The sequence below is a fragment of the Wyeomyia smithii genome, chromosome 1 (genome assembly GCF_029784165.1).
Source record: "Wyeomyia smithii strain HCP4-BCI-WySm-NY-G18 chromosome 1, ASM2978416v1, whole genome shotgun sequence".
Taxonomy (NCBI): Eukaryota; Metazoa; Arthropoda; class Insecta; order Diptera; family Culicidae; genus Wyeomyia; species Wyeomyia smithii.
Genome location: NC_073694.1, coordinates 142,304,242 through 142,323,214, shown reverse-complemented (window position 1 = coordinate 142,323,214; position 18,973 = coordinate 142,304,242). Strand labels below are relative to the sequence as shown.

The window sequence follows — 18,973 nt, the reverse complement described above, 5'->3', positions numbered from 1 at the left end:
AAGGTGAAAAGAGGCAAAATAGGCCATTTCCTGTGCAATCGATTTTTTGGCCAATTTTACATAAGGAATGCTATATTTCATGTTGCCAGTCGAGCGGCGATTATGTAGTGAAATAACCGGAACCCACATTTCCACTAAGTAATTGCCGCTGGACCAACAACCTGAAATATAGCATTTCTTATGTAAAATTTCATTTCATTGTAAAATTTCATTTCGTGCAGGGCACGGCAAAAATGGGAAATTTTTTCCTTTTCACCCTATTTTTGCGTATTTTTGGGAATATAGCCCTTTTTTCGTGCCCTGCACAGGATAAACTATCACCATTTGATTTATTGACCAATTTTACATAAGAAATGCTATATTTCAGGTTACCAGCCCAGCGGCTTTTAATTAGTAGGAATTTGGGACTATTTTTTCCAGTGTGCGCTGGTGGTAATTTTACACCTTTTTTCTTCGATTACGGTGCTTTTTAAAACTCGAATAGAGAAAGTAGGACGATTAAACATTTTAGATTAATGGCTGCAGGTTCTTATGCTTAAAAGATGGTTAATACAAAAAATAGAATACAGTAGGGAGCTGTTCCCGCGAAGTTATCTATACCCAACAAGGCGGAGCAATAAAAAAAGTGATAACTGAATGCAACCTCTCATACACGATAGCTTTAGCCGGTTTCGATCGCCACGCGCAGTACAGATTTTTATTGATTCCCATTACTAGCGCTAAACAATGCTGACACGTACCAAAGTTTTTGTGCTGGATATACATACGCGGGCAATCGAATGCTCGAAACCATTTATTCGTGGATGATGCTTATAATTTATAATGGGCTTTATTTCCTATTGATTGCTAAGCGTTGACAGAGGCACTGCGATAATAATTCTATCGCCGCTTCGGTGTGTGCTCCATTATCCAGGTGCCGGTGGAATTAGTTTCGGTTTCAATTAATACATGGGGAATCATTTGCGTAATTGTTCTCCATAGTTTCGATAACAATGGATATTGAGACCCTGTCATCTGCACATAGGGCTTCCGATAGATAATGAAAATTGAAATATATTAAACTAAATTTGAACAGTCTTATTTGTCAGCTTTTTTTAAGCCAGCACTTTCACAAAACAGGCCATATATCGGCTAGTCGATATTATACGATTATTCCATTTTTAGGAAAGATGTGTTTGCTCAAAACAACTGTTTAAAATATTCACCGAGAATTTTAAAGATCTATCAGGAGATTTATTGATGAGGATATAGGAAATCCCATCATCTGCCCTGGTGCTTACATGTTTTTGAAAATTCTGATAATGGAACGTACTTAACCCAAGTTTGTTTCAATTATTTCTTCGTGTAGCAATTCTCGAAATAATCTGATAATACCTTTTACACACATTTTCAAACGTTTCAAATTCAAACGTTACAGATGAAATTATGAACTCACTTAGACATAAAACAATGAAATAGGAGTAGTGTTACAAACGTTCGAACGGTGCAGAAATTGCAGCCACCCACATAGTGCTAGTGTAATTTAGTGCAGGTTAGTGTCATAGGAAAAAGCATAACGGAAAGCAGTTATACAGGCAGAGCCGGATTTAAGGGGGGCCCAGGGGGCCCGGGCCCCGGGCCCCCACATTTTTGGGGCCCCCACAAAACGAGAAAAAGTTCTTTTCTCTATCGAAAATGAGATTCAATCAAAAGTTCAATTTACAGCAAGAAAATTTGAACAGACCATTTCAATTTAAAACTTTTCTTCAGTGTATTTTTTCGCGAGCGCCAATATCACAACTACATCCATAAGATCCTTCGATTCTCTTGGAATGACACACATTAACACACCATTTGAATCGAACCAGCGCGCGTGGGAGATCAAGCAGGAAAGAAAATACATAATCCACAAGTTTTCTTAATGCATTGCTGTTGATTACGAAAATAAGTTTACTTGTCCGAATCAGGGATACCAGATTTGCGTTGTAAAATGCAGATTTTCAGAGTCCGTGTGCAGATTTATTGACCTGCAGATGTGTTTAGTTTTTTCCTAGTTTATTCCTAGTAGATTATTGCCAACGTAGCCTTATATTTGCGCAGTCTTACTCAAATTGTGTGCAAATTTTTGCCTGCGGATCGCATTTTTTTTCAAATTGCGGTAGGTTTTTTTTCAGATATCAAGAAAAAATTTCGAGATTTCGAACAGTTGCAGACAACTTTCGAAAACATCTGGCACCTCTGGTCTAAATCATTCGACAGTTAGATCTGGCTATAAACAGTGAGCAAGAACCGAATTTATTATTACATTTATTCAAAATGAGCTGTCACCACAAAACCCCGCGTATATCAAAGTGGAGCTCAAAAAAGATGATTACATGAAGAAAAAAATCAAAAACTCGTTAGTGCCTTGCAAAAATTATTTTATTTAAGGATTTATTTGAGCCTAATGATCTCGAACGCAACTGGAGAAAGGTCTTTTTCGAAGATGAAACTGATTGAAAATAGGTTGCGTACGACTATGAAGAGTGAAAGGCTGTCAAACTTAGCATTGTTAAGCTGAGAGTACAATATTCTTAAGGAGCTGAATGTTGATTATTCAATCAATAAGTTCTCTGCAAAAAAAAACTCGTAAAAAAAAATCTAGCGAATTTTTGGTAACTTTTCAATAACAAATAAATGTTTTTAACTCGTACGATAAAAAAACGGGTTTGTTTTATTTTTGGGCCCCCACTGTAAAGTAGTAGTGATTGCTGCATTCGACCATGACGAAAGAGGCAATTTCCGCCAAAGTATCATTAAAGGCATTCAGAATAGTCGCTTTCGCATAATCGAGCCCAGTGAGCAACTTGAGTTTTAACACTCACGTTAAGACTATCTTCTGAGAATGTAATACGTATGCAGAAGAATAGTTTTAAAGATGTAACTGTACTTTGTTGTTGTTCCATTTGAAATAAACATTTTTATAATGTTTTTACCTTTCTCCTAGAAAGATCATTGGATCATCATCATTGGCAAAACCGAAGCACTGAAAGTGATTTTTAAGCATCGATCTAAAAAAATTAACTAGTAAAAACCAAGAGAGCAAGAGCTTTAAACCTCCAACCGCATGGTAAAAAAGCCGGGACCCATTTTCTAAACTTACACTATCACCAGTAAAAACTTTCGCAAGAACAAGCTATATAAAAACGTCATAGAGTCGAGGTGCGTCATGGAAAATCCTGTGCTAGGTAGAGCCAACCTTGATTTCTGTCCCCTCACGAGGAGCGAGATTGGTTTGATAAAGATGTAAACATGGTTGAAGAGCGATCCATATTGTCTGGCTGTACAGTTGTGTATCGCAAAAGGGATAATTGCACCTTCGCTATTATAGCGAATAAATTTGAATTTTACCGAATTTCTACCGAATGATACTGTGAGTATAATATAACTAGATTAATTCAATATTCTCCTTCAGTAGAATTTAAAACGTCTTAAAGAGTATGTAGATTACTTTCAAATAGATAAACAACAACTTTATTGTTGTTTCCAATATTGTGGTGTAAATATGTACAGTAGATAATAACGGGGACGGGACACGAGGCATATGGACGCTAGGCATATGGATGTTAGGCATAGTATGCTAGGCATACAGACGCGAGGCATAATGGATGCGAGGCATAATGGATACGAGGCATACTGCCAAAAGGCATAACGGACGCGAGGCCGAATGGACGCGAGGCCGAATGGACGCGAGGCCGAATGTACGCGAGGCCGAATGGACGCGAGGCCGAATGGACCCAAGGCCGAATGGACGCAAGGCCGAATGGACGCGAGGCCGAATGCGATGTTGTACGATCGCATGAGATCCAATAATGTAGTTCAGGTGTTATTATATTCCTACAGAGTTTAAGTTGGGTATAATACCTTTCTTGAAATCATGCGGCGAAGACGCATAATCGAGGGCAAGGAAACGAGGCGGCACTAAGCCGCCGTGGTTTCCGCAGTCCGAGCCGGCCGCCAACCCGCCGTCGGAAGCGGCGGCCTCTCGCAACCAAACGACTGATTTACTGGTTTGCTAGGTCTACTCAAACTGAGTTTTCTTCCCTTAATTAAGTCCGAACGAGCGGTAGCGAGTAAGGACAGCATTCGCTCGAACAGCGAGTCGGCCGAAGGCCGCGAGTGTATTGCTTTCTAAATGACACTTTGAAGCGAAATACATGTTATCGAATGCTGTGTAGATGATGACGACAATAACATATTCCACATCACTTCCCCTTGGCCTTGTGTCCTTTCGGCCTTGTATCCATTCGGCCTCGCGTCCATTCGGCCTCGCGTCCATTCGGCCTCGCGTCCATTCGGCCTCGCGTCCATTCGGCCTCGCGTCCATTCGGCCTCGCGTCCATTCGGCCTCGCGTCCATTCGGCCTCGCGTCCATTCGGCCTCGCGTCCATTCGGCCTCGCGTCCATTCAGCCTCGCGTCCACTCGGCCTCGCGTCCATTCGGCCTTGCGTCTATTCGGCCTCGCGTCCATATGCCTCGTGTCCGTATGCCTGCCGTCCATTATGCCTAGCGTACTATGCCTCGCGTCCGTATGCCTCGCGTCTATATGCCTAACGGGGTGTCATCGATAATAACATGTTGCTCTTGGTTTCATTTGCAGTTTTTTTTGCTACTTGGGACGTACTTTTGCAAAAAAGGCAAGTTTGAATACGTTATTTATTTCGCGCATTCGGAATAGAACATTTGATAATTTATTTTTCATAAACAAGTTTCTTGAACGGACAAATTATTTATAATAATTTTCATAAATAATAACTTTTTTCATAGAAAGGGAAAACTTTTGTACTATGTATCAATCGAGTTAGATTATAAGATATTAAATATAATAATAGATTTAAGATATCGATGAAATTGATCTATTTTAACTTAGTTTTACTTTATCCTTCGCAGGTTTCAAATCCTAACCTAACGAACTGGAAATCTTGTGACTTTTGCAGTTTTCGGCATTTCTTGATCCATTCCCACTCAAGTATATAAGCATGTACTTGGCAATAAGGTCAGCGACGTACAGCAGAAGCAGTTAGGGACAAAGAACAGGCGGCAAAGGGAATTTTCGTGCAATTAAAATCATTTCGCTTAATAGCACTCTGTGCGTTAGCGAGGTTGCCCGAAAAAAGTGCTTACCGGCGTTCCAGCATTTTGCACCGGCGGAAAAGTGCTCACGAGTGTCATATTTCTAGTAGTGTTTATTAAATGCGGCGTACAAAAACAAGCTTTCAGCCATGCACGTGCAATGGTTGCTTCCGCTTGGGGCGAGTGCTTAATGCGACCACTTACCGGGTCTCCGGAGGGGACGTTCTTCCGGTTTGCGAGCTTGATTGAGGTCGGTTCGTGTCGGCACCTTCCGGTAGCTAGAGCAGCACCGGGGTTTACAGTGTATTAGTGTCACCCGTTTATCGTCGACAGCTAAAGTAGTGTGACAAGTCGTCAGCAGCGAATACTCGGCCAACAAACGAACGATCGTCTGTGCTGAGTTGTCACCAGTATCCACCGGCAGACCTTTGCACCACAGGCATCCAGCATTCTCGAAACGAGGAAGTAGTAAAAACAGTGAAAAATACAGTGTGTGCAACCGTTTTGGGTGGGCTGAGTGAAAATGTCGTCGGATTATCCGTCAGCAGAGGAAAACCACATAGAGGAATGTGTTGGTGGCAAGGATGACATCGTTGCCGTTGGTAGCAACGGTGATTGTTGCGTTGCCGTCAGCAACGGAGTCGAGTCATCCGCACCAATAGTGGAATCGGAAGCAAAGATGCAAAACATTTGGTAGAGAATTAAACAGTGTGTTTCGAATGCACGAGTTTTTTGTTTGGATTTTCAAGTTTGTTTTTTCGACTTTGTCATATACACCAGTGTACCATAACCGATATTTTGATTTTTTTTCTGGACTTATGATTTCACTCACTAATGTAAGATTTTCTATTTGAGGTTTTCACTGCACGGTTTGCATTTACTTTCTATAAAAAAAATCTTTTCCATAGCTTTTAACTTACACTATACCTTTATACATATATATTTAGTCAAGAGAACACAATCGCCTACCATAACAAAGTGGATAGTTCAGAGTCTTGTGCTATACCGAAGCTTTCCTCGCAGTGTGAAAATGGTGAAGCAAGCGAAGTTAATTACGACTTAATTAGAAGCAATTCGAGACCATCAACCTGTGGAAGTATAGGATCTGCCGCTGCGGCGGTGGCCAGTGCAGAGGATTCTAATTTGCTGTCACCGAACAACTCTCGGTCCAGCATGAGTCAGCCTCAATCGCCTACACATCTGAAAGCAGATTCCCTTTGCTCCCAAGAGGAACTTGACGCTATTAGCGTATTCTTCGATGAGCATTCCGCTGCCATCGAGCGGTGGTTTCGGGAAAGGGCGTCGGCCGATGTCTTGGCTAAGCTGCAGTCAATTACCAGCGATTTAGCGAAGTCCCCACGGTCCCCGCATCGGGCGTCTGTTACTTCGGACTTATTCCAACAGTGGCTGTCGTCGTCCCCCGTTAAGGTAAGTCTACTTCTAACAAACAAAGCTTTAAAGTTTTCTCAAGTACCCTATATTTATTGATATTTTCGGAGCTGACATGTCACTGAGAAACAGAGAATTGATTTTTCTTTATCTATACGACACTGAGAAACAGAAAATTGATATCTCACGCCATTTCAACGTTCAATTCACGACATCCGGATTGTGCAAAGCTGTGTGAAACAATACTGTTGTATCTGAAACCAGGACTACAGATGTTAAGAATAACGAATAAAAATCGCTTTCCTTGGAAATACTTCTAAAGAAGTATTCGATAACATCCAAACTGCTCTGATCGGTTTTTGAACGACTGCTACGACCTATGAATTAATTCCATCAATTATGTAACTCTAATAGGAGGAGGAGATGTACCCTTGACCGTCACGAATTGTTTCATAGGGGAAGGGGGGATGTAAGCAGCATTACGTAACAAAAATATCTGGAAGGGCTATAATTTTACTCCAAAAACGAGCATTTTTTTAAGCAATTTCTTTTACTGCGTTATGTAATTTTTATGAGGGGTTGCGTTACGTTTTGTAACATATGGGGGGTGTGAGTCGAATTTTTTTTTTGTATTACGTAATTTATGGATTTGGCCTCACGGTGCTCCTACAGACCGTTATTATAAAAAAAAGCACCAAAGGATTCGATTCGTTATGATGTCCTGAACCTCTGGTCAAAATTTCAATATCGTCGTACGGTCATTTTGAGTAATGCCCTTTGGAAGATCATGAAGTACAAAAAAGTGATATAAATCGACTAAATACTTATTGTAAAGCACGTTTTTCAACCACTATTTCACGAAATACCTCCCAAAATATTTTCTACATATTATAAGTATTATATTTCATGACATTTACAATTGCTGGAAAGATATATTTAAAAATCCCACAGTGCACAATGGTCTAAACTCGAAAAATCGTGATCGTTTTAGATTTGACTATGAAAAAATGATTTAAGGTACTCAATATCTTCAGCAAATTTTTTTCATGGGACAAAGCCTTATTTTTGGCGTTTTCAGTTTTTAAATCATACCACCTAACAGTTAGATAAAAGAAATATTTTTTTCTAATTTCAATATATCAGATTGCTTCCTTCACCAAAGTTGTAAGCAAATTTAAAAGAAAAAAACAAAACAGCTGAATACTGCGATTTCCTATCTGTATGTTGGACACGGCGAAATAGAGTTTTATACGGTATATCCCTTCTCAAAATCGGTATTTTGTCAATAACTTTTCCTGTAATTATCAAAACAATAAATTTTACAAATTCGTGAAAAAAGCTTAGCTGAATGAATAAAATCTTAGAGCAATTTGAATTGTTTTAACAATAACAGAAAAAATATAGACAAAAAACCGATTTTGTTGAAGGGTGTACCATAATAAACTCTATTTCGTCGTGTTAAACGTACAGATAGGGAATCGCAGTATTCAGTAATTCCTTTTTTTTTTATCTTTCCCGCAACTTTGGTGAAGAAAGCAATCAAGTATACTGAAAACTAGAAAAAAATATTATTTTATCTAACTGTGAATATAAGAAGTGGGAAGTTGGGTTCAGTGTGCCGAACAGTTGACATTTTTACGTGACACCGTATCGAAAAGTACTGTTGCTTCTCTTGCAGACTGCGCCAGCAGCGTTCAACTGTACGCTTCTCTATTTGAGAGAATAGTGTGATTAGTAGCTAACATGGATGGTTAACGATTCTCTTTTGTGCCGATCTCCGGACGCTTCGACATCTCGACTGTCGCATTGTGCGAATGACAATAATTAGCGATTACGCGACAGTTTTGCACGGTAATAAGATGGAAAATTAATTACTGACTAAAAATATCGTCAATAGTGTACACTAGAAGATTTTAATCCCAATAACTGTGTCGCTAGTTCCTAAACTTCTAAACTTTTTGCTCCGAAAAGAGTTCGCTGTAGCGAAAGTTTCATTCAAATTTATCATATTAAAGCAAAAGCAGGACATGAAAGGAATTAATCTTACAAATTCAATTAACGTTCTCGGACCCAAATAAAAATTGATGCTAAGTAAATTGATTTCACCTTTTCGTAATAAATGCAATAAATAGCACAAATAGCTACAGTCAATAACACACGAGAAGAGATTGTCTATACAATGACAACATTAGAAAGAGCAGTGAGCGAGAGAAATATTGTTCATGCTGAAGTTGTGACAAAAAGCAAGAGATAAAAGTAGAACGTATGAAACTTCCGTAGTGACAACTGTCGCGTAGTGTTTCTTTTCACAGTGGTAATCACAAAAATCTTGCTACTGTTGTGGGAATGCTGTAGCGTACTAGTACATTTTCCCACCCTGGTAGGGTTGAAAGCTGATTATAATAAATGCTTTGAGTAAATAGGTGAAGCGTAGGGTTGATATGAAGAATGACAGAAAAGGTGATGGAATTATTGAGTTGAGGCTGAGCGACCAAGTGGAAGAGAGAGAACAAAAAACAGAGACAGAGAAATGGGAAAAGAATTAAAAAAAAATTAAAATTGTGGCTGAACTGCTTAATTGAGTCCAGCATACTATTTGCTTCACTACTACTACTCTACACACTACTTTACTATTACTCCTAGGTCCCTTACAATCTTGCATTTTTGTACAATATGATTTCTTAGGGATTTTACAATATGTGGTATTTGAATTTTTAGCAATATGTTATTGCGTTACTTTAGTATAGAATAAATTGACTTCTTTCTAGAATTCTTCTGCGTCTCTAGAGTTGCTAATTTCCATGAACAGTTTCATGTCGTTTGCGTAAAATAATATGTTCAGTTTTTAAGTATGAGGAAAATGTTATTTAGGTACAAATGAAAAGCAGTGGACTCGAATGTGAACCCTGAGCCACCCCAGAAGTGACTGAAATTGGTTTTGAGAATTTATTTAGCAAGCGTACTATTTGTTTGCGATTTGTTAAATATGACTGGAGCCAACACAGAAGGTGAGACGCCAATCCAAATTTTTGCAGTTTAACGAGTAATAATAGTATGTCGATTTGGTCAAATACTCAGTGTAAAGGGCTTCAACGTGCATACCACTATCCATTAGCTAAATTTGCTAAATTAGTATACCACCCATGGATATTTTGTGCTTTGGTGAAAATTTTGTAAAAATGCTAAGTTTTCCTTCACATATAAAACTGCCAATATCTCAGCCTCACAATAAGATATTAAGGATTTTTTTTATTAAAATTTTTGTCTTTTATCCTGCTTAGTGGTAAAAATTTCAGTTCTAGACTGAAGAAAAGTGTTTTAAAAGGTTTTATCTAGCAATTGTGGGAAAATTCCCTGTTTCGCGATGTTTATTGGGCTCTGCGAGTCAAATAACTGAATGTCAAGTAACGACGTAGCCGGCGCCGTTATCGATCCTCACAAAAAGCAGGAACTGCTGAATTGTTGTACATTGAAAATAGTAAATTATTCCCGAAATAACCATCTTACGGTGGTTCTTTGTGCAACTGCACTAGCTGAAATCCATCGCGGTAGAGCAACTACGGAATGTGCGGTAGTTCAAGCTCTAGTTTTCATCCATTTCTGCAGCTTCAGCTACTTCTCCTTCTATAACTGATGACGAATTCAGGCCCGGATTTGAGGGGGGGGGGCAAAGGGGGCAAATGCCCCGGGCCTCCCGATTCAAGGAGCCCCCCTAGTCATGAGGCGACCTTTTTTTTTTGCTCGTCACCTTCCAGAACGTTACCTCTAGATGTTTTAAGAAAAGAGGGCCCACAGACAAATTTGCCCCGGTCCTCCCAGCGTCTAAATCCGGACGAATTATAGTATTGTTTATGCTTCATTTATCAAAACCATGTGTAATACCAGTATGTACCGCTGCTGCAATGATAAGAAGGAAAAAACTTGAATAATTTTTCTTACAAAAAGTTTGAATGACACTACTCTATTTTTCACTCAATAGTTGTTTAAGTATCAAGCAAAAAAAAGACCCATTTTCATTTTAGTAGTCGAGGGTGAACAGGTTTCTATTTCACTCTGTTTATTTATAATTGTCATCAGTTTTATTTATAGTTACCGCTAGACTATGTTTGGCGTTGACAATTAGTTTTAAAATAAAAGATCATGTCGCGCAACTTTCTCGAGGGATTGGAATTGATGAACCGTAATACCAAAAGCCTATGATCTCTGATTTTATAATTCCATGATTGCTCACTTACAGTCGAGCGGATATAACATCACACAGCGGGTTATTGCTAGCATATTGATACCTGCCGAGCTAGATGGCAGTACGGAGGTTCAACATATAGTATGAGAAGATTTGCTTCATTCGATTGATCTTTTTCAATTTTTCTTGTTCGTCATCCATACCATACTCTTGTCATATTGCTTGTTGAATGAGAATCCTAGGTAATCAATTTAAATGTTATCGATATCGTGGGGTTATGAATGGTAGAGCATCATGTCAAAGGAAAGAAAATTGTTATAATACAGTTGGTGTGGGAGAAAGAAAGGAAATATCCGTTCCATCATGTAATACACCCATAGTATGATAAAAAGAATCCGATTGAACCTGTTGCCAAGCGTTCGAGTTAACATATTTGTTTGGTACTTGTTATAAACACAGGAATGTGACGAGCATTTTTTTTTACCTTGGCTATCTTTTAATGAAACTTATACATTCACTATTCGTATTTTTAAAAATTACTTAATTGGCATTAAAAAGGCAAGTTGATTCTTTTGAAACTATCGGTTAGTGCAGGAAACATATTCTAAGCAGCTCAAGGAACTGCCTGTGTATTGAGACAAAATACTCGAAAGAAGTCGTACACAAATTACGTAACGCATGAAGGGAGGGGGTTGAGTCTGCGTTACTTATATCGTTACGTAGGGTTGGAGGGGCAAAGAGACAGTTACGTAACTGTGATGTTTGCTCGAAATTGAAAATTTCAAAGGGGGGTCAGGCTGTTTAGCGTTACGTAATTTCAGTGGGGAGTCATATCGAACGTTACCTATCGTTACATAGAGGGGAGGAGGTCTGAAATCTGTATTTTTAGCGTTACGTAATTTGTGTACGTCGCCAAATGTGTTTCGTGAAATTCAAACATAGGTATATCAATTTGTTCCCTATCTTTTTCTCTGTCAGCACCTGTTTTTATATTGTGAAGGTGCCGCCACACGGACGCTAATACACCACTGCAATAGTTTCTATGTCATAGTTTATCGTATAAAGCATTTTTTCAAGACGGAATAGTAGGCTATGAACTATTTCGTCATGACAGATTAGTTCAGAGTCTCTATATTATAGCTTTTGACAGTATAATCCCGCGGCTGCAATTGCAAATGTTGATTTGTTTCGATTGATGTTTATTCACAGATTTCTTTGTGATCAAAGGTAGTTCTTATATTCGTAAGACAGCTGGACAATCAAAGTTTTCGCTTCTATTTGAGTCCTGTTTTCTTCGACTGATTAAAATAGGCGCCACTGCTTAAGCTGTTCCTCACTCAAAATCATCGAATAGAATATCCTATTTTTTTCAACATTGTTCGAAAGTAAGTTTCAGTTAGTGGAACCTATATGATTTTTTTTATCTCCCCATTTCTGAATGGGATTTTATTTTTATTTTTGATGACCTTTTAAACAACATTTTTATTTATAAATGTCAATGAAAGAAATAGTAACACGACAAATGACTATTCACAAATGTGTTTGCTTATTATGTGTTTGCTTTCGAGATTCAGGCATGACATTCGTAATGATTTTAATCTATTTGCTCATTTTATCTTTAAGTAATGTTTCCTTGTCAAGGACATTTTTGTAAAAATCAGTTAAAAGTCTCACGACCTGCCAGTTTATCGCAACATACTAACCCGTAAAGACCCGGGACGGAACTTTTTTTTAGAAAATGGTCGTTCTCAGCGATGCTGCGGCCGGTTTGAGTAAACTCGGAATATTATTCAAGGGGAATAGTTGCTCTAAGTTTTAGTAAGGGTGCCACCCCTCTGAACCCCTCCCAGTTTATGTGAGACCCAAATATGTCTGTGCCTTTTTTTATTTTTTCCTACTGATTGAACAAACGCATGGATTTATCATACGTATTAAATGTCCTTTGCATCAAATTATGTCGAGTAGATGAAATACGATTAACAAAAGTAAATTTTGAAGTTACCAAATTATTTCAGTGCAAAATCACATAACTACGTATTTTCATAGAAAGTCAAAAAAGATGTTCTACTGAGGGAGATTGTAGCTGTGTCCTTCAAGTTTTCTACTCTACATTTTTAGAATTAGGTCTTCTAAGTCCAAATATGTTAAAAGACTCATTCTAGCACATACAGATTTTGAGAAAAACAAGTTTGAATTCACTAAAGTACGAATTTTCATGGAAATTCGATTTTCTCAGTCTCTCACAGTAGGTTTCTATTTTGTTTTTCCATTTTTCAACTTTACATTTTTAGAAAAAGGTCTCCTGAATTCGAATATGGCGAAAGATTTATTCTAGCATGAACAGATTTTGAGAAAAACAAGTTTGAATTCACTAAAGTACGAATTTTCATGGAAATTCGATTTTCTCAGTCTCTCACAGTAGGTTTCTATTTTGTTTTTCCATTTTTCAACTTTACATTTTTAGAAAAAGGTCTCCTGAATTCGAATATGGCGAAAGATTTATTCTAGCATGAATAGATTTTGAGAAAAACAAGTTTGAATTCACTAAAGTACGAATTATCATGGAAATTCGATTTTCTCAGTCTCTCACAGTAGGTTTCTATTTTGTTTTTCCATTTTTCAACTTTACATTTTTAGAAAAAGGTCTCTTGAATTCGAATATGGCGAAAGATTTATTCTAGCATGAACAGATTTTGAGAAAAACAAGTTTGAATTCACTAAAGTACGAATTTTCATGGAAATTCGATTTTCTCAGTCTCTCACAGTAGGTTTCTATTTTGTTTTTCCATTTTTCAACTTTACATTTTTAGAAAAAGGTCTCCTGAATTCAAATATGGCGAAAGATTTATTCTAGCATGAACAGATTTTGAGAAAAACAAGTTTGAATTCACCAAAGTACGAATTTTCATGGAAATTTGATTTTCTCAGTCTCTCACAGTAGATTTTTGTTTTATTTTTCCATTTTTTAACTTTGCATTTTTATAAAAGGTCTCCTGAATCCAAATATGGCGAAAGATTTATTCTAGCATGAACTGATTTTGAGAAAAACGAGTTTGAACTCACTAAGGTACTAAGGTACTGACTAAGGTACACTAAGGTACACACTAACACAAACGTTTTGCGGTGCCAGTGCTCACATCGATTTTTTTTATCTTCGTTGGTTTGGTTAGTTATTCGTAGTTCCGACCGTAGTCTCCGTATAAATTGTCCAAGAAAACAAAAAAAAACTCTATCGTCCGCTTTATTTACTCTAAAGACTAATCACAAGCCACGTGACTCTTTTTTTTGTTTTAAAACTTGAAAGGCTTTAATTTTTTTTTTCAGTTCGTATATTTCTAAACCAACCCGAGATTCCGTATGGTTTATAAATATACGAATTCTGCTCTATACTATGAACCAAAACTTTGATACCGAGTTGCTGGTATCTAGTTAGATACAGGTATAATTACTTGTCTAAGACGTACATACTTTGATAGTTTTAACCATGTTTCACTCAAAATCTGTTCATGCTAGAATAAATCTTTCGCCATATTTGAATTCAGGAGACCTTTTTCTAGAAATGCAAAGTTGAAAAATGGAAAAACAAAATAGAAACCTTCTGTGAGAGACTGAGAAAATCGAATTTCCATGAAAATTCGTACTTTAGTGAATTCAAACTTGTTTTTCTCAAAATCTGTTCATGCTAGAATAAATCTTTCGCCATATTTGAATTCAGGAGACCTTTTTCTAAAAATGTAAAGTTGAAAAATGGAAAAACAAAATAGGAACCTACTGTGAGAGACTGAGAAAATCGAATTTCCATGAAAATTCGTACTTTAGTGAATTCAAACTTGTTTTTCTCAAAATCTGTTCATGCTAGAATAAATCTTTCGCCATATTTGAATTCAGGAGACCTTTTTCTAAAAATGTCAAGTTGAAAAATGGAAAAACAAAATAGAAACCTACTGTGAGAGACTGAGAAAATCGAATTTCCATGAAAATTCGTACTTTAGTGAATTCAAACTTGTTTTTCTCAAAATCTGTATATGCTAGAATGAGTCTTTTAACATATTTGGACTTAGAAGACCTAATTCTAAAAATGTAGAGTAGAAAACTTGAGGGACACATCTACAATCTCTCTCAGTAGAACATCTTTTTTGACTTTCTATGAAAATACGTAGTTATGTGATTTTGCACTGAAATAATTAGGTAACTTCAAAATTTACTTTTGTTAATCGTATTTCATCTACTCGACATGATTTGATGCAAAGGACATTTGATACGTATGATAAATCCATGCGTTTGTTCAATCTGTAGGAAAAAATAAAAAAAGGCACAGACATATTTGGGTCTCACATAAACTGGGAGGGGTTCAGAGGGGTGGCACCCTTACTAAAACTTAGAGCAACTATTCCCCTTGAATAATATTCCGAGTTTACTCAAATCGGCCGCAGCATCGCTGAGAACGACCATTTTCTAAAAAAAAGTTCCGTCCCGGGTCTTTACGGGCTAATTTCAACTTATATAAGCGTTGATTTTTACTTTGCAGTGGACTAACGGAATATTGAGTTGATAACTTATCCGTAGAATATTAAATAACCCTAATCTTTCGATTCATTTTTATGACGGCTAAGGTGTTGAGCTCATACAACGGTGAGTTGGGTTGATAGAGGATTTCATTGTATGGTGAGGACAAACATAAATCCAACGTGTACTTGGCAATACTTTCCCGGTCGTTTTCACTACCCACATCGCGCGAAGGCGGTATATACTGTATGGTATAACAACCGGGCGGGCGATTCAATGGGTATTATATCGACCCAGTAGCCGGAAGAATAGTTTAATTAAAATCCCCCTCGTTATCTTTGTGCACTTGCTCACACATGTTTAATTGAATCAGGAACCTTTACATACATTTTGATTTCTGGCCACTGCAAAATTTTTTGATCGCATCAAATTTATGCTTTCCGGTCCGGAAATCAAAGTTATTTCGAGAATCCGTAGCATACTCAAGTAACATGTTCAGTATATTTTTTGGAATAATAATAAGAAAACGGTTATACACGGGGTTCGGCAAAAGAACTACTGCATTACTACAGCACTCATTATTCCATTACGTTCCACGCGAAACTACATTCTCGTCGCTTTTTTTAAACTGTATCTAAGCTGTCAGTTGATGTATGTGTTACTTCGGAAAAAAGGATCGCGGACAGAAACGTGGTTGTCTTGTTCCGAGCTGGAGTTCGTGAGTTGTCCGATTTAAAAAGAGCGAAAGCACTGGTGAAGAGGCCGCGAAGAAAGGTTGGAGATTATCGTGTTTACCGACGAAAAAGTGGGAGAGGTTGTTTATACGAAACGACCGCAAGGTTAACGTAGAATTACGACAGCCTGTCTTATGTCAATAATTTTTTGCTATAGCTTTGGAAATACACTCGATTAGGGTTAATCATTTTAATGATGTAAAGCGATATATTTTTCCGTATTTGTTTCGTATATTAGTTTTGCTTTAAAAAAAAATCACAAGAAGGTTGTATGCAAAGCCACGACCGCAAGGTTGAAGTAGAATACTTTTACAAGAAAGATAACCTGGCTGCTTGCGTGTCCGTCATTTTTTCTAGTAAATAAATGTTGACCGTTCATTGGCAGTATTGTAATTTCTTTTTGTCTTATATTTTGAATGAAGTTCATTGGATATTTTTAAATTTTGTGCAAATGAAAAGTTGAAGTGCTGCCGAATTGTAATATGCACATTTAATACGACATCATTAAACGGGAACGGAACCAAGGCTACGGTTATGCAGAACGCGAATGCCGGCGCGATGCGATTCGCCTTACCGTGGTGAAATGTACAGCTCTTTTTAAGGCGAAGTAGAGCTATACATTTCAACAGATTTCGTCTTGCTGAATCGCATCGCGCCGTCATTTGCGTTCTGCATGACCGTAGCCAAACACTAAGCGACGCAAACACGTAATAATAGTTAGAGTATGCATGTAGATGAAGATAATTAACTTTGGTTTATAGCGCAAAACGAGAAAATATTAACTCTTCAAATAATCATTTGTGTTCTTCAAATTTCAGTTGTTTAGTTTAATATCCGATAAAATGTTTGTTTATTGTCTGATAAAGCTCTTATATAGGCCAAATGATGCATTCCCAATTTACTAGGTCCATAACTCTGCCGACCGTGCTTGGGAAAGCGCGGTATAACGACCAATCAGAGGTCGAATACAATAGTTCGAATGATAAAATTGCAATTTCATGCATTTGGTAGGAATCTTAGAAGATTTTCTAATCGATTGCTGCAAAAACGAAGGAAATCCATCGAAAACTAACCGATTTATTAGCATTTGAAATTTTTCTCACTTTTTTCAGTTTTAGATTTTCATTTTACATCCCTATGTAGCCGAACTTCCTGAGAGAAGTATTCTAATTCAAAATTAAATCTGCATTAACTCATTTGTTGTCCTCATAAGGACAATTGTTCAATTTATCATAGGATGTAGTGTTTATCTTACATCTCTGTGTTACCTTGATAGTGAGGACTAAGGGCATCTTCAGCGGTGGTCTATTTTTGAAACAACTTTATACTAGATTTACACCAGCGAAACCTAAATACAACCAGCAAATATAGACCAACTTTTCGTTCTCCGCACCGGTGTTGAATATCTTGTTGTTTTAAACCGCTGACATCTGTCACACTGTCAACAATTCAATACCCCATGCTATCAGTTAATGAGACTTGTTATAATAAAAAACACTCAATATTTAACAAACATAAATTCGATAATTTTTACGCACATTAAACGATTACTTTGGCAAGACACTTTATATCCACAAGACTTTATGGATTTGACGGTTTGACCCGAGTGTCAATGACATTTCTCAGGATGAATTTGGTATGATCTAAAATTTTTGCTAAAAGTAGGGTTTCGGAGGATAGCGTAAAATATTTGATCGCGTAGGTCACATATTGCCAGTTATGCTTCAAGCTTAAAAGGAGCAGTCATTGTCATTTGTCCTGCGGCTCATCTAACCCGCAAAGTCGAAAAATACGAAAAACGAAACATAACGCCCCCCAGCGATCATTTAGTTTTGTTCGAGTTGCTCGAAACGAAATGCGCAATGTCACCCCAGCATTTTGAACGTTTTCAGTTCAGTGTCTTCTAGGAACATTTTCCTGGCCTCTTAAGTTCTCCTCTAGTCCCAATACAATTAAGGCGACGGTTATGGTCTTCCAGAATTCCCCCTTTTGCGACAAACCTGTTCATATTCTGCTTCAGAAAAGCCACAAAAATGAATTGTGAGTTATCCTAAAAAATCTTTGTTTTGTTTATTCCCCAACACTCGCAAAACGCTAATATGGAAATAGCCAAAAATGAGGTATTCAATTGAAATATGACATTTTACCCACCTATTGGCAGCGTACAAAGTGTTTTAGAACGATCTATTTCTTGTTCCAAAAAGTGACAAAAATAGACCAAAACGTATACCAGTTTCAAATTTTTTCAATTTAGATCTGGTATAAAACAAAATTTACACCACCGGTGCAGCAGTGAATTTGAGTTTGTTCCAAAAAAATAGAACAAAACAACGGTTTGGACCACCGCTGAAGATGCCCTAAGGCGCACGGTCAACACAATGAGAAAGGTGTTTTCACATTGAAAACTAGACACGGCTTTACTGGAGGAAGTGTTGGCAAATGCATCTACCGCTAATACCACCGCTATCATACGAAAGCGCGTCGTTTCGTGTGGGGAATATCAACAACGAAAAATGACGCGCGTCTAAGCATAACCCGAACTGTTTCGCCGTGCTGCTCCCATTTACCTTTACATCGGCCTCAGGGAAGTACCGGCTGCATCTGCATCTACCGCTGAGGCTGTCACTATACTGCTATTGGTACCAAAAGCTATTAACTCTTCAAATAAGTGTGTTATTTGTTCTCAAAAGAACAATTGTTCAATTCAAAATCGGATTTACGCAATCGCATCTCTGTAATATTACCGACAATAATATTCTTCTGAACAAACTGATACAACTTTCCCATTAGGCCTCTGCCATAATAGACGCGAAAAGCGACGCGAACCGATTCGCTCAGCTGTAGGTTAATGTACAGACATCAGTAGAGCTGTACATCAACCTACGGCCGAGCGAATCGGTTCGCGCCGCTTTTCGCGTCTACTATGGCAGAGGCCTCAGAGAAAGTTGCTGGCTGATGTATTCACTTCATGCAAGCCTGCTGCTGATGCTTCCCGCTACCACACTGAAACAGCATTTTAGTGAAGGGAGTGTCGTTGCATCAGCTGACCCTGCTACTATCGATGCTGATA

At 37.8% G+C, this 18,973-nt stretch overlaps 1 protein-coding gene across 13 annotated transcripts in view; it reads left to right on the top strand.

The window, feature by feature from the left end:
• LOC129718648 (cGMP-specific 3',5'-cyclic phosphodiesterase) overlaps positions 1-18,973 on the top strand; it is a 178,739-nt gene that overhangs the window by 75,218 nt on the left and 84,548 nt on the right. For 6 of the 13 annotated variants that reach the window (XM_055669630.1, XM_055669628.1, XM_055669625.1 and 3 more), the window contains 2 exons: positions 4,909-5,784; positions 6,039-6,519. In XM_055669630.1, the coding sequence (XP_055525605.1) occupies positions 5,615-5,784; positions 6,039-6,519 (651 nt within the window). In that variant the 5' untranslated portion in view covers positions 4,909-5,614. Of the gene's footprint in view, positions 1-4,908; positions 5,800-6,038; positions 6,520-18,973 lie in introns of those variants that run through there. The other 7 variants (XM_055669638.1, XM_055669637.1, XM_055669631.1 and 4 more) reach the window with 2 other exon arrangements.